The sequence below is a fragment of the Spermophilus citellus genome (assembly GCF_964194105.1).
Source record: "Spermophilus citellus genome assembly, chromosome: X".
NCBI classification, from domain to species: Eukaryota; Metazoa; Chordata; class Mammalia; order Rodentia; family Sciuridae; genus Spermophilus; species Spermophilus citellus.
Window position 1 is genome coordinate 116,780,181 of NC_138190.1, and position 14,158 is coordinate 116,794,338.

A 14,158-nucleotide genomic window follows, 5' to 3' on the forward strand; every position below is an offset into this window, starting at 1 on the left:
ACATTATTACTTTATATGTATATGTGACTGCATGACCAATGTGATTCCATAACACGTACACAAAGATAAATGAGAAATTATATCCCATCTATGTATGATATATCAAAGGGCATAAATGCATTCTATTGTCATGTATAACTAATTAAAACAAATTTAATTTTTTTAAAAAAATCAGTACAAAGAGCTGGGCATGGTGGTGCATGCACACCTGTAATCCTAGCAACTTGGGAGGCTGAGGCAGGAGGATCACGAGTTCAAAGCCAGCCTCAGCAACTTAGCAAGGCCCTAAGCAACTGAGCAAAACTCTGTCTCAAAATATAAACTAAAAAGAACTGGGGATGTAACTCAGTGGTAAAGCACTCTTGAGTTCAATCCCCCAGTACCAAAAAAAAAAAAAAAAAAAAAAAGCACAAAGAATTTCTATATATCCTTTTTTAAAAGGATAATTTTTTAGTTGTTGATGACCTTTAAATTTATATGCAGTGATGAGAATCAAACCCAGGGCCTCACACATGCTAGGCAAGTGCTCTACCACTGTGCTACAAACCCAGCCCCTCTATATATCCTTTATCCAGCTTTTCTAAATGTTAACATCTTATATAACTACCATAACTAAGAATAGTTGTATTACTATTCTGACCTACAGATATTCAAAATTCACCAACAGTATCACCAATTTCTTTTTTCGTGCCCAGTATCACAAAACACATTAAGTTTTCAGGTCTCAGTCTCTTAATCCTTGACTGTTCCTAAGTCTTTGTCTTTTATGATCTTGACACTTTTAAGAACATCCTGAATCTTGAAGTATACATGGTAATAGGCAACTAGGAGAGCTCTAAATCACTGTGGACTTAGCAAAATTCTAGGTTGTGTCAGGAAGTGGTTTTTAAATGACCTAGATTGTATTTCATCTTCAGTAAAGCTACACTTAGTTACTCATGGACTGAGAAGGGACAAATTCCATGTAATTATTTTATCCTATTTTGTATGCCTGTGTGTGTGTGTGTGTGTGTGTGTGTGTGTGTGCGCGCGCATGCATGTAGAGAGAAAGAGAAAGAAATCTGACAAAACGGTAAATGGGGAAGTGCTTGAAATGGTAAAAGAGCTCTGGAATAGAATAGAGTAGGGGCATGGTGCTGAAAGGGAATAGCAGATGTGGCCAATGAAAGTTCACACACAGAAAAGGGGTTTATTAGTATTAGTGGGGTATATCAAGGAGCAATTAACATTTGAATAAAATGCATTACTTCAGATGTCAGGGGTTCAAACTAGAAAGGTTTTAAATTTTATTATGAAATGCATTATAAAACCATCTCCCTCCAAATAAAACCCTCTATAGGATTGTGCTTTAGCTGTTACTTCTCTTACCAGAAGTAAAAGTGACTGTGGCTTTCAGAGAATATACCCTATCATTTTCTAACACTGTACAGCCAGGTCATTTCTGTATCCTACTGCATTACTGTCATAATCAGCTAATGAAAAACACTCAGCCTCTCACTAACACAGGTCAAAGATTTCCCCTAGAATCACCAAGCCTTATTCAAAATTGCTCTTTGAACACCTGTCGTTTGCACCCATCACTTTGGGTTGCTAGGGTTCTTGGGAAGACTAACAAATTACAGAGTATATTTGTAGAAGAGCCTGACAATCCTGGAGGAACTGTAGAATTTGGTCTTCTAGTGGGCAGATTTGGAGAAGGTGGGAGAGGGCAGGGGAGGAAAATGAGGGAATATGCTACTATGCCTTCAGTGAGCACAGGCCTGCTGGTGTTCTGCCCTTGAGAATTCTGAAAGTCTGGGTACCTAAGGTTCAGCAGCAGTTGCTGTTTTTAAAAGTTGTCCTCATCTCTATAGACACTGTTATGATTATTTAGATGTGGGATTTGCAATTACACTATCTGCTGCTGTTCTGAACCTGAGGGAGTGCACTCAAGCTTTTAAGGACATCTGTGGCAAATGCTTACCCAGTGCAGGGATTAAGGGGCTCTGTGAACACTTGTCTATGAACACAATGGCTGTGGGTCTAAGTCTATTGAATCCTCCAAACCTTTGGGGACTTCAGAAATCTACTCAATCCAAGAGCACTTTACTTGGGGTCCAGGGAGTCAAATGTCAACCTAGTTCTTAACCTTCTTAAGCCTGTTAACCTTTCTGGTTACAATCTCTGTATTAGGCTTCTGGCTAAAATCATTTCTTAACCCTCAGCCCAGTCCTTTGAACTCTCCTAGGCCAATTTTCTGAAAAAATTTTGTTAAATTGTATTTGCAAACTGGGGTCTGGGGCATGGTGACAGTGTCCTAGCCCTACTATTCCCCCAATATTCTCTGGCTTCACTGGTGCAGCTTCAGGGCAGTGCCAGGTCTAGGGTGAAGTGAATCAAGCTATGCACCTTGGTGAGGAACAACTCAGTAATCAAGACGAATTATTTTAATGCACTGTTTTTTTTTTTTTTAAGTCAAAAGTAATGCTGCCCGGCATGCGGTGCGGTGCAGTGCGGTGTGGTGCCATAGGCCTGTATTCCCAGCGGATCAGGAGGCTGAGGCAGGAGGATCACCAGTTTAAAGCCAGCCTCAGCAACTTAGCAAGGCGCTAAGCAACTAACTCAGTGAGACCCTGTCTCTAAATAAAATACAAAAATAGGGCTGGGGATGTGGCTCAGTGGTCGAGTGCCCCTGACGTCAATTCCCCCCAAAAAAGTAATGCAAAAATTCATGATAAGCAAATGATGAAAACTTTAAATAAAGACAGGATCCCCAGGGTGGACTTGTGGCTCAGTGGTGGAACACTTGCCTAGCATGTGTGAGGCACTGGACTCAATTCTCAGCACTGCATATAAATAAATAAATAATAAAAAGGTCCATCGGTTAACCAAAAGATAAATAAATAAATAAAGGATCCCATCCTGCACTAGTATGACCTTGATTCACTTGTCTCACTGTGATCCCAGTCGGGGGTATCCAGTTAAACTTTATTTACAAAAACAAGTGACCAGCCTACAGGTCGTGGTTTGCCTATATGAAAATTTTTAAATATTGCATTCAATATTATTTATCTTGATTACTGAGTTTTCTTGGTGTCCCGGTAACTACTGTGCCTCTAGGTCTGGCCCCGCTCGCTACAAGGCTTTTTTTCTCTAAGCACACTGTTGACTTCGCCCTTCCTCCCCACTCCTAGGCCTGGCACAGGGTCTAGTGTCTAGGTGCTAGGTACTCCATGAGGCGGCCCCTTCCTCTGGCTCGGTCGGGTGCCGCGGGCTACCCCCGGCGGCGCGGAAGGCGGCGCCTGGCCCGACCTCCAGGGCTCCTCCCCGGGCACGTCGAGCCACTCAGCGGCTCTGCTGCCCTGCGCGCCGGGGCTCGGCGCCCGCCCCTGCCCGCCCCTGACGCCGGCCGCCGGGGCGCCGGCTTCCCCTATATAAACCGGCCATTTGCTTCGCTCCGCCCCAGAGCCCGGAGTCAAAGCCGGTTCTTAATCTCGTCTGGTCCTTTAGTAGCCCGCCTCCTCCTCTTCCAACATGACAGATGCTGCTGTGTCCTTCGCCAAGGACTTCCTGGCTGGTGGAGTGGCCGCGGCCATCTCCAAGACCGCGGTTGCGCCCATCGAGCGGGTCAAGCTGCTGTTGCAGGTATGTCCTGGGATCTCAGGGCCCAACCAGGAAGTTGGGGGTCAGCGCAGAAAGAGGGTGTCCCCAAGGGTGGCGCTGCTAGTTATTTAGACTTGTGGGGAGGTGAGGGCAGGAGTGACCACAGAGCCGAACCAAAAGGGAAACTTGAGGGAGGTGCCTTTAGTGATCAGTAGTTGAGTCTGGGAAGGGGTCGGGGACCAAGGGAAGTGAGACCTAGGGATCGGTATTGCCGAGGCAGCGAACTCGCAGGAGGCAGTCTGGGAGAGACTGTCACCCCAGGCATGAGGGTCAAGGGCAAAGCCTGAAAGCCGGAGGTAGAAGGAGGAACACCTGTCCTTACCGAAGACCTCAAGGTCGCGGCAAGGAGATAACAGCCTTGCTATGGCCATGCGGACCGGCCCAGCGGCCGCCTAGCCGGCAACCGCGCTCAAACCTCGCCAGCTTCCGGCCGGCGCTGGGCAGCGCATGTGCCTTGTACGTCCGCCCCCGCGCAGCCGCCGCGGTCCCTGGGCCTGCTCTACTGCGCTGCGCGCTGGTTGGCTCTAGCTCTAGAGGGCGCGCCGGGGCAAGTGGAGGGGTGGTAGCCCACCGGTCACCTATAGGAGAGGAGTAGGGGGGTGGAGCAGGAGGAAACAGCGGTAGGCCACAGTCACAAGGTGACTGCGCCCTACGTGGGACTCACCCTAATGCCTCTGAACCTGAGACTAAGGTAATGACCTTTCTCCCGGGTCTAAAGGTCACGGTTCCACTTGAATGTGCCCCCTCCCCACCCCAAGGGGTGGAGGCTTAATGCCTCTGGTGATGCAGATCCCCTTTACCCTATGAGGGTGGCAGTCATTAAGTAGGGTCCAGCCTGTGTGATGTGGAAGACTAGATTTGGAGAAAGGAAAGCCAACATCGAAGGGTGTTGAACGAAATGATATATGTATGCTCTTCCCTTCTCCATGGTTATAACTGTCCCTGTTGGCCTCCTTCTGTCCTTCAGGTACAACATGCCAGCAAGCAAATCACTGCAGATAAGCAATACAAGGGCATTATAGACTGCGTGGTTCGTATTCCCAAGGAGCAGGGAATCCTGTCCTTCTGGCGTGGTAACCTGGCCAATGTCATCAGATACTTCCCCACCCAGGCTCTCAACTTTGCCTTCAAAGATAAATACAAGCAGATCTTCCTGGGTGGTGTGGACAAGAGGACCCAGTTTTGGCGCTACTTTGCAGGGAACCTGGCATCAGGCGGTGCCGCAGGGGCCACATCCTTGTGTTTTGTATATCCTCTTGATTTTGCCCGAACCCGCCTAGCAGCCGATGTGGGGAAAGCCGGAGCTGAAAGGGAATTCAAAGGCCTCGGTGACTGCCTGGTTAAGATCTACAAATCTGATGGGATTAAGGGCCTGTACCAGGGCTTTAATGTGTCTGTGCAGGGTATTATCATCTACCGAGCTGCCTACTTTGGTATCTATGACACTGCAAAGGGTAAGTTTGCTCTGTGTTTTGAAGCTGTGTTCTTATGAGACAGTTTAAAAGACCATTATGCCAACCTGATAGTCCAGGGGCCAGAGATTTGGTTTTTAATTGCTGAGGGAAGCCAAGCTCCTCCCTTTCAACACTCATGAACAGATTAAATGTTTGGAGGGTATGGAAAATAGGTCACTAAAACCCTGCCTTTTGATAAAAGTGCCTCTTTTCTATTCCCAGGAATGCTTCCGGATCCCAAGAATACTCACATCTTCATCAGCTGGATGATTGCACAGTCTGTCACTGCTGTTGCTGGGTTGACTTCCTATCCATTTGATACTGTTCGCCGCCGCATGATGATGCAGTCAGGGCGCAAAGGAAGTAAGTTGCACTTGAGCAGAAAATAAAGTCATGGGCATGGGAAAACTGTAGTCACAAACTAGTGATGCCTTCCTTTAAAAATGGCAGTGTGTTCAGGCCAAGGGGTGGGGCTGATAGCAGCTGTGTAGCATCTGGCTGCTACACAGTTGCCTGTGAGCAGGCCCTTTAGATGCCTATGAATGAGGGTGCTTAAATGGTATTAGGGGTTAAGACCGGTGGGTAGTCTACACATGCTTGTTGTTCTCCAATCACAGCATTAATATTTCAGTATTGCCTGTGCTCATGTGCAAATGTTGAGTTCTAAACTGACATTAGGGGCTGGGGTGTAGTAGCTCAGTGGTAGAGCACTTGATTGAGACCCTGGGTTTATTAGCTCCCCAGCACTGCAAATAAGCAAAAAACTGGCATTAGTTCTTACAGCTGGGGCTCTGTTTTATTTAGTCTAGTGAATTTTAGGGCTTTGATTGGCTTGGGTCTCTAACCGTGTTTTTATTCTTTGCAGCTGACATCATGTATACAGGCACGATTGACTGCTGGAGGAAAATTGCCCGTGATGAAGGAGGCAAAGCTTTTTTCAAGGGTGCATGGTCCAATGTTCTCAGAGGCATGGGTGGTGCTTTTGTACTTGTCTTGTACGATGAAATCAAGAAATTCACATAAGTTATTTCCTAAGTTTTTCCCTGCCTGTGAACAGGCATGTTGTATTATATAACATATCAAGCATTCTGGACAGACTCTTGGCTGTTTATCAATGGCAACTATTTGCTGGTTGAAAATGGGAAGCAATAATATTCATCTGACCAGTTTTCTCTTAAAGCCATTTCCATGATAATGATGACAATAATGATGGGACTCAATTATATTTTTTATTTCAGTCACTCCTGATAAATAACAAATTTGAAGAAATAAAAGTATCTAAAAACAGTTCTGTTTTGTTTGCTGTTTCTTTTCATATTAAAAATATACTTTGCAGGCTGGAGTTGTGGCTAAGTGGAAGAGCACTTGCCTAGCATGTGCAAGGCCCTGGGTTCAATCCTTAGCAGTGCATAAAAATATATTGTGTCCAAATACAACTAAAAAAATATTTAAAAAAAAATATATATATACTTCACATTTGAGTAAGTACTACATTTAGGTAAATGCTGCAGTGTGTCCTGAGGTGAACTTTAGTAAATCCATGGCTAATAGTACAAAGAAGAACTTAGTTGTATGACCTGTCAACATTCCAAGTACATTAGCAAAATGAAATCTGAGCCCAGTGTATCCAAAATACATTGGTCCATTTCCTATGGACTGATAACAGCTGAATAACTTCCAGAAAGGACCCTAGACTCACTTTGCCCAGTCCTTTGGATAGTAATCAAGAACTATAAGTTGAATTGTTCACTTTTAAATAGTTTGTTGTGTTTAAACAACAAGTTAACTCATTTAAAAGAGATTTTAAAACAAAAGGTAATGGTTGTTAACCAGTTTTCATCTAGTTGCCTGCCTTCATCCATCTTCACCTGGCTCAAACCATTTTTATTTAATCTCATTCAAAGCAGAGGATAAGAGCTGGCACAGTTAAGGTAGTGCTGAGATTGCAGTGCTGTTCAAGATTATGGAGAATGCTATCTCCAACCTTAGAACTCCATTTTACCAAGGGGAAAGTAGCACCTACATTTTGCCTGACATACTAATAAGTCCATGAATGCAGGACATTCATGTTTCTTTTGGATAAACCCTTATTTGGGAGTCACATGAGAGTGTTAAAATTTCTGTAGCTCCTGATTAGAGTACAGAAATCCAGCAGGTTTTGTATCATGAGATTTGCATGAAGAATAAACCACCTTGTCAAGCCACAACATAAAAATAGAAAATGAAAGTGGCACAGTACTGTAATCCCAGTAACTGGAGGAGGCAGAAGCAAGAGAATTGCAAGTTCAAGGCCAACCTCAGCAATTTAGTGAGATTCTGTTTCAAAATAAAAAATAGAAGGGCTGGGGAGATAGCTCAGTGATAAAGTACCCTGGGTTCAATCCCCAGTAAAAAAGAAAATGACAGAATAGGTGATTCACATACCGGGGAAAACTCATTCCTGAGGAACACATCCCACACACCGGTTTGTATAAAGGCTATTCACAGATGAATGATAGCACACAATGATGCCTGGGAGATCCTACGGTTTTTGTTGTGTGCCCCAAGCCAAGCATCTGAGTCATAGCTTAGCTTAGCTGTTAAGAACTCTGTTCTGACCACAAAGAGGAGGCTCAGCATTCTCTCCTTCGAGTGAAGATCCTCTTGGTATTTTGCAGCAATTGGCATTTGTCATTGATGATGTGTCTTCTCTTTCTTCAGGAAAATAGGAGAAAAATGCCATCTGAGTTGTTGCTAGAGAAAATAATTTTTAAAAATTGTTCTGGTATCAGAGAAGCCTGGGCTAAAAATCTGAACTCTGAACTTTGCCACTTAATTATGCTGTTACACAAGTTACTTAATTTCTCTAAGCCTCAATTTTCCTTATCCATAAAATGAGGGTAATAATGTCTGCCTTAGAGGGTTGTTGCAAAGATCAAATAGTTTATGCAAACCATCTACCAGAGAATATATGTAATAAGCACTCTATAAATAGGAACTATAATTAAGAGGCAGCTTAGATTTCAGGACTCTAGAGTTAGAAGTACCCAGATTTTATTATTATTTTTTTATGGTACTGGGGATTGAAACCAGGGGTGCTATACCACTGAGTCACATCCCCATCCCTTTTCATTTTTTATTTTGAGACAAGTTCTCCCTAAGTTTCTGAGGTTGGTCTTGCTATCTCCTGCCTTGGCCTCCTGAGTCACTGGGATTACAGGTGTGTACCATAGTGCCGGATGAAAAGTAACTGAATTTTAATACTAGCTCCACTGCTTAACTGTATGACCTTGGGCAAGTCACTGATTCTCTTGGAGACTCAGTTTCCTCATCTGTGAAATGGGAATATAATAATGTTAGCCATATTTCTCAGAGATACTGTGCGTAAAGTTTGAGTTACAGACAAAAGCATGTTGAGCAGTGTGTATGATGCCTAGTACCATCTAGAAAGTGCTCCAACAGGAGGTTTTCTTATAATTTGGCACTCATTTTTGTTGATCTATATTTGCTCTGAGTAAAATGGATTAAAAGTTGGGCTGGATGGCACACATCTGTAATCCCAGCTATTTGGGAGGTTGAGGCAGGAGGATTGCAAGTTCAAGGCCAACCCGGACAAACTTAGCCAGCATCTATCTCATTCAAGCCCACTGTTCTTTTTCTTCCACAGCCTAGACATACTATATTGTGTAGTATTGATATAAAATAAACTTCAGCTTAGGTCTTTTTCAGTTATAGATTTTGTTCCTGAAAGGGGATAAGAGGCTCTCCACTTAGGGCTGCATACACAATGGAAGAGGACCCAAGCCCCCTTTATGGTTATTACAATAGACGTGGGCGCACTGAGCTGGCAGCTATTAAAATAAACCTGGGACCCGGCATTAATGATCAGAAAACAAGAAGTGGTGCCTCCTACAATTGGGTGGCTGACATAGATGAGGTAGGGGTTTTTGTTGTTGTTCTTGCTATTCTTGTTGTTCAATGATTTTTGAAATTTAATTTAAAGACAAAGTGGTTTTAATCTCTCCAAGCTGTGCAGGATAGTGCTATAGAATTCATTATGTCCATTATCCTCATGCAAACGTTGATGGTACACAATCTTAGCAACACCCTAATTTATGCCGTTGTTTTGTTACTATTCAATGCATAACAGGATCCGTGGAGCCTGATTCCAGGTGAGAGAGCCAGAATACAGGTCAGCTCGTGCACAGCGCTTCCTATTCCGGGGGGCCTCTCCACTCAGTAACTGGAGGCGGTTTGCTGCGGGTGCTCCGGACCGCTGCAGAAAGAAACAAGGGGTGTCTTCCCACAGGGGCAGTTTTCGTGGATGGTAAGTGATTTAATCCATTATTTTTGTATTAAAAGAGATGAAAATATGCTAGAGAGTCTATTAATTTAAAGGCATCTTAAAAACATAAACTGCGAAGAGAGTTCTTAAATACAAGGACCTTTTCTGGCACTGTCCCCAGACTCCTGGGGGAACCCATTCAATCTCTTCTGCTGTTGCGGATACTTTGGTGGAAAAAAAAATTTGTAAGTATTGCTGTACTATATAATGGATTTTCAAGCATGGGTGTTACTGGGGTAAATTCTATTTCTCCTTTGAAGTTTGTGAGCATGTATTTCTATTTGCCTTTTAGGTTTTTAATGCACAGTTAATATCTGTACATAGTAATAAAATATCAACCAGTAAAGATATCAAATGAAAAGTAAACAGCTCCTCATCCTGCCTTTCCCATCCCTAGTCCCCATTGCCTTGTCAAAAGTCACCATTATTAGCAGTGTCTTGTCTATCCATCTCCCCTCCTCAAATTAATGCCTGTTGTTGCAAGATGCGGATTTATCAGAATCATATTCTGACCCATTGGATTCAAAATGGCATGATTCTTTGAGAAGAGTGTCAGACTGTTGGGGGACCCGGACTTAGAGATGCTGTCGGAGGCAGAACAACAGGGGAGGGGTAGCTTCTAGACTGGGAGCAAGGATTTCTAAGTGTGGTCCTTTATTAAAATCCTAAACCAGTAGTACTTTCCTTTGGTCTCTGAGTGACCCGTGGGCAAGTCGCTTCTAACATGAGAGCCTTAGTTTCTGATCCGTGAAAGGAGGAATTTGGGGAGAAGGCAAACTCAAAGTCCCAGTTGAGATATCCTTCAGCTCCATCGTTTTAACATAAAACAGAAACAGTGAAAGGACCGGGATTAGGTGATTTAATCCTTCCAGAGAACATTTTAAAATACCTAACACAATCGTAACTGAATAGTCTCTGACTCAGAGCAGTCATTTACAGATGGCGTGGGTGGGTTGGTGTTGGCAAGTAAAATTACAAATGTAAAGATTTACATTAATTTCAGGACCAAGAAGCTGAGCAACAAAATTACAGCTTGGGTTTGGGTCAAAGGTGATGTGATTTACCTCAAAATAATTAACATCTGTCTTCTCCCAGCCTCATCTTATTATGTGTAATGTGCACTTCTGTATGCAGGTTGAGCTTTATTTGAACAACAAATATTGGATGCTGCAATTTTGGGGCACAAAAATGCCTTGTATTCCACTCAAAATGTTTGGAGGAGCTTTCCTATCATTTCGGCCATTATTTGCTAGATGTGCAGGTGAACAAGGTCAGACGCGTGGTGCTCTTCTTAGCCAAAGGCTTAAAAGAGCCTTCGGTATCCCAGCAACAAATATAAACACTGTTCAAGTGACAGATTGGGCGGCTGCTTTCACTGGACCCTCTTCAGAGACAAAACTGAGTTAAATTAAAGTTTATTAATCCATGCTTTCTCCATGACTGTCAATGAAGGAGACAGTGGAAGTAGAATCTTATTTTGATAATCAACATCCATCTTGGGGTTTTACTTCTTTGGGCAACTTTTGTGTTGTGGCTTTTGTTGTTATTGTTGTTGTTTGTTTGTTTTGATACAGGGTCTTATTATGTTGCCCAGGCTGGGTTTTTTTAAATACTTTATTAGTTATTCATGGATCTTTATTTATTTATTTGCTTATATATGGTGCTGAGACTCGAACCCAGTGCCTCACACATGCTAGGCAAGCGCTCTACCACTGAGCCACAACCCCAGCCCCTCTTTTTTTATTAATTTTTTTTTACTTTGATGGACCTTTATTTCACTCATTTCTTTCTATGTGGTGCTGAGGATGGAACCCTGTGCCTCACACATGCTAGGCAAGTGCTTTACCCCTAAGCCACAACTCCAGCCCCAAGCAAATTCCTGGGATCAAGTGATGCTCCTGCCTCAGTTCCCCAGTAGCTGGGACTACAGGGATGAACCACCTTTGGGCAATTTTTGTAACCCAGGGAGGAAATTTAACACTGTTGAGATTTAAGGGAACATGACAAATATAACATGACAAATTAGCAATGTTTCACCATCTCTAATGATTTCACTCCCAGAATGGAGATGGTTGTGGCTGCAAAGATATAATGACAGCAGAGTCTCTGCTAAAGAGCTGCCGAGAGACCAACTTCGAGGGTATTGTGTTTGTGGGTGAAAAGGAAACTCTTCTATCTGAATGAGCTACAATGCCAAGCACGTCTGGGGGAGAAGCAAAGACCTCATCTCCTGGGCATGGGCCCCTTCCAAGCTCTGAGAAGGGCCCCAGTGATGCATTCATTTGGTCACATGGTTTGATAAAAGTTTTCAAATGATTACTTGTGTGTTTTTAAAAAGGACACCGCTGGGCATGGTGGTGCACACTTGAAATCCTGCAACCTCGGGAGGCTGAAGCAGGAGATCCACCAGGCTGAGGCTAGTCTCAGCACTTTAGCTAGACCCTGTCTTAAAAAGTAAAGAGGCTTCAGCTGTAGCTAAGTGGTAGAGCACTTGCCTAGCATGTGTGAGGCACTGGGTTCGATTCTCAGCATCACATAAATAAATTAAAATAAAGCGTTTTTAAAAGAATAGAAAGGGGGCTGGGTTTGTGGCTCAGTGGTAGAGTGCTCACCTAGCACATGTGAGGCACTGGGTTCAATCCTCAACATCACATTAAAAAATAAATAAATATATATATATATATATATATATATATATATATAGAGAGAGAGAGAGAGAGAGAGAGAGAGAGAGAGAGAGAGAGAGAGGGGAGACTAGGGTTGCCCAGCATGGATTACATGCCTGTAATCCCAGAGGCTCAAGAGGCTGAGGCAGAAGGATGGAGAGTTCAAAGTCAGCCTCAGCACCTTAGTTGGGACCCTAAGCAACTTAGCAAGACCCTGACTCTAAATTAAAAATAAATAAATAAAAAGGGGCTGGGGATGTGGCTCAGTTAAGTGCCCTTGGGTTCAATCCCTTTTACCAAAAAAAGAAGAAAAGAAAATTTAGAGAACAAAAAAGGGTTAGGATGTAGCTCAGTGGTAAAGTGTCCTGGGTTCAATCCCCAGTACCTAAAAAAAATTAAAAAGTGGGGGGTGTCAAAATCTTACAGATTGATATCTCCACAAAATATGGATCCACTCCTGTTCGTGAAGCTGGAATAGAAAAAGGTATTTGGAGTCAGCCATGTACATCAGGACAGAGGCAGACCAAGGTCTAGGGCTTCCCTATCTTTTGATCTTGCCCAGAATAGGGCACACTGCTCTTCATCTTTCTGTATGGGACTGCATCCTGAGAAACTTTTGTTTAAAAAAAAAAAAAAAGGTTTCATTTTACTTAACTGCCTCATGCCTCAGTTTCACCTATCTGGAATATGAAGAAAACTATAGTATCTACCTCATAGTATTACATACATGGCAGCACAATATCCTGCCCAGGGAGGAAGAGGTAAGGCTATAATATTTTCCACTCCAGAAATACTCAGAGTTAAATTGTAGGAAAATAGGTTTTATTCAAAGCCAGCTTTGAAGCAAGATGGAAGAAACTTAATTGTTTCAAAAATCCCATCTTGGAAATCCCTGAAAATTGGCAGAACTTTTAAAGGTGAAGAGGCAGGGGAGAGGAGCTAGCAGCAGTTTAGTGAGACAAAAGGCCAGGAAACGTACATATGCAGATTTAGTTAGCCTGCAGTTAGACTGGCCTGAATGGGCAATCTTAGCTCTCGATTTCTTTGGTGCCTGTCAGGATTTGGAGTGGAAGCCCCTCCAGCTCCCACTCTCAGTGGGGGAACTTTTGTTCCCAGTTATGAGGGAGGGAACCAATTCAGTCGGTTTCCATAGGGATCGGTGAAGATTAAAGGTATTTGGGGGGTACTGGGGATGGAATACCCCCACCTTGTACATGCTAAGCAAGCACTCTACCACTGAGCCACACCCCCAGGCCCCAAACTAAAGGCATTAGTATGTATACAGTGCTTGGAACAATACAGGGACCTACTTTAAACAACTTTCTTGTTTGGTTGGGATTTTTTTGTTTTTTGGTGCTGGGGGTGAAGTCCAGGCTCTCGTGCATGCTAAGCCTGCTGTCGACCACTGAGCTACATCCCCAGTCCCCATCTGCAGATTTTCCAAAACAGTTTCAAGAAATTCAGCACACACTTTAAAACCGAGTTACATTCCCAGCTCCAATCTGTAGATTTTCTAAAAGTTAAAAAATAAAAAGCCACATGTCTCATTGCAAGTGAATCTCAATCTCTCTCTCTCTTTCTCTCTCTCTCTCTCTCTTTCACACACACACACACACACACACACACACACACACACACGCAGAGAGAGAGAGAGAGAGAGACAGAGAGACAGAGAGACAGAAACAGAGAGAAAGTAAAGAAAGAAAATGATAACTTTGAGAATGGCTTGAACAGGAAACAGGAATATGTGGTTACAGTAATAATCCGGAGCTCTAACTCAGAGCCCTTGTTTTACAATACTGATTATGAAAGGGAATAAAGGCCAAAAATATATCGGTCCTGTCTCAAAACCAGACTGCACTATGGGATCACTAGGCTTCTCCCAACTACCCTTGCAGTATTTCAAGGAATCCAGAAGGCCCCAGCTTGATTACCCAACCCTGTGACTTCAATCCCAAGGGAAAGAAGATGCTGGGTAGAAACAACAACAAACTAATGTGTTTTAAAGGCAAAAGATCTCCTTTCACTTTTGCAATTAAGCTCAGAGTTCAGGAGTCCATTTATTATAAAAA

At 43.3% G+C, this 14,158-nt stretch overlaps 1 protein-coding gene across 1 annotated transcript; it reads left to right on the forward strand.

Annotated features, from left to right (window-relative positions):
- Positions 1-3,422: 3,422 nt before the first annotated feature.
- Positions 3,423-6,383, forward strand: SLC25A5 (solute carrier family 25 member 5). Its single transcript, XM_081277026.1, has 4 exons — positions 3,423-3,624; positions 4,610-5,096; positions 5,319-5,459; positions 5,962-6,383. The coding sequence occupies exons 1-4, from the start codon at positions 3,514-3,516 to the stop codon at positions 6,117-6,119; spliced, it is 897 nt and encodes a 298-aa protein (XP_081133152.1). The 5' UTR covers positions 3,423-3,513; the 3' UTR covers positions 6,120-6,383.
- The last annotated feature ends 7,775 nt before the right edge of the window (positions 6,384-14,158 follow it).

Bases quoted from the DNA above. Each gene is read 5' to 3' on its own strand.
- SLC25A5 (XM_081277026.1), top strand. From the start codon at position 3,514: ATGACAGATGCTGCTGTGTCCTTCGCCAAGGACTTCCTGGCTGGTGGA. The intron at 3,625-4,609 runs GTATGTCCTGGG...TCTGTCCTTCAG, and splicing joins GGGTCAAGCTGCTGTTGCAG to GTACAACATGCCAGCAAGCA. The intron at 5,460-5,961 runs GTAAGTTGCACT...TATTCTTTGCAG, and splicing joins GCAGTCAGGGCGCAAAGGAA to CTGACATCATGTATACAGGC.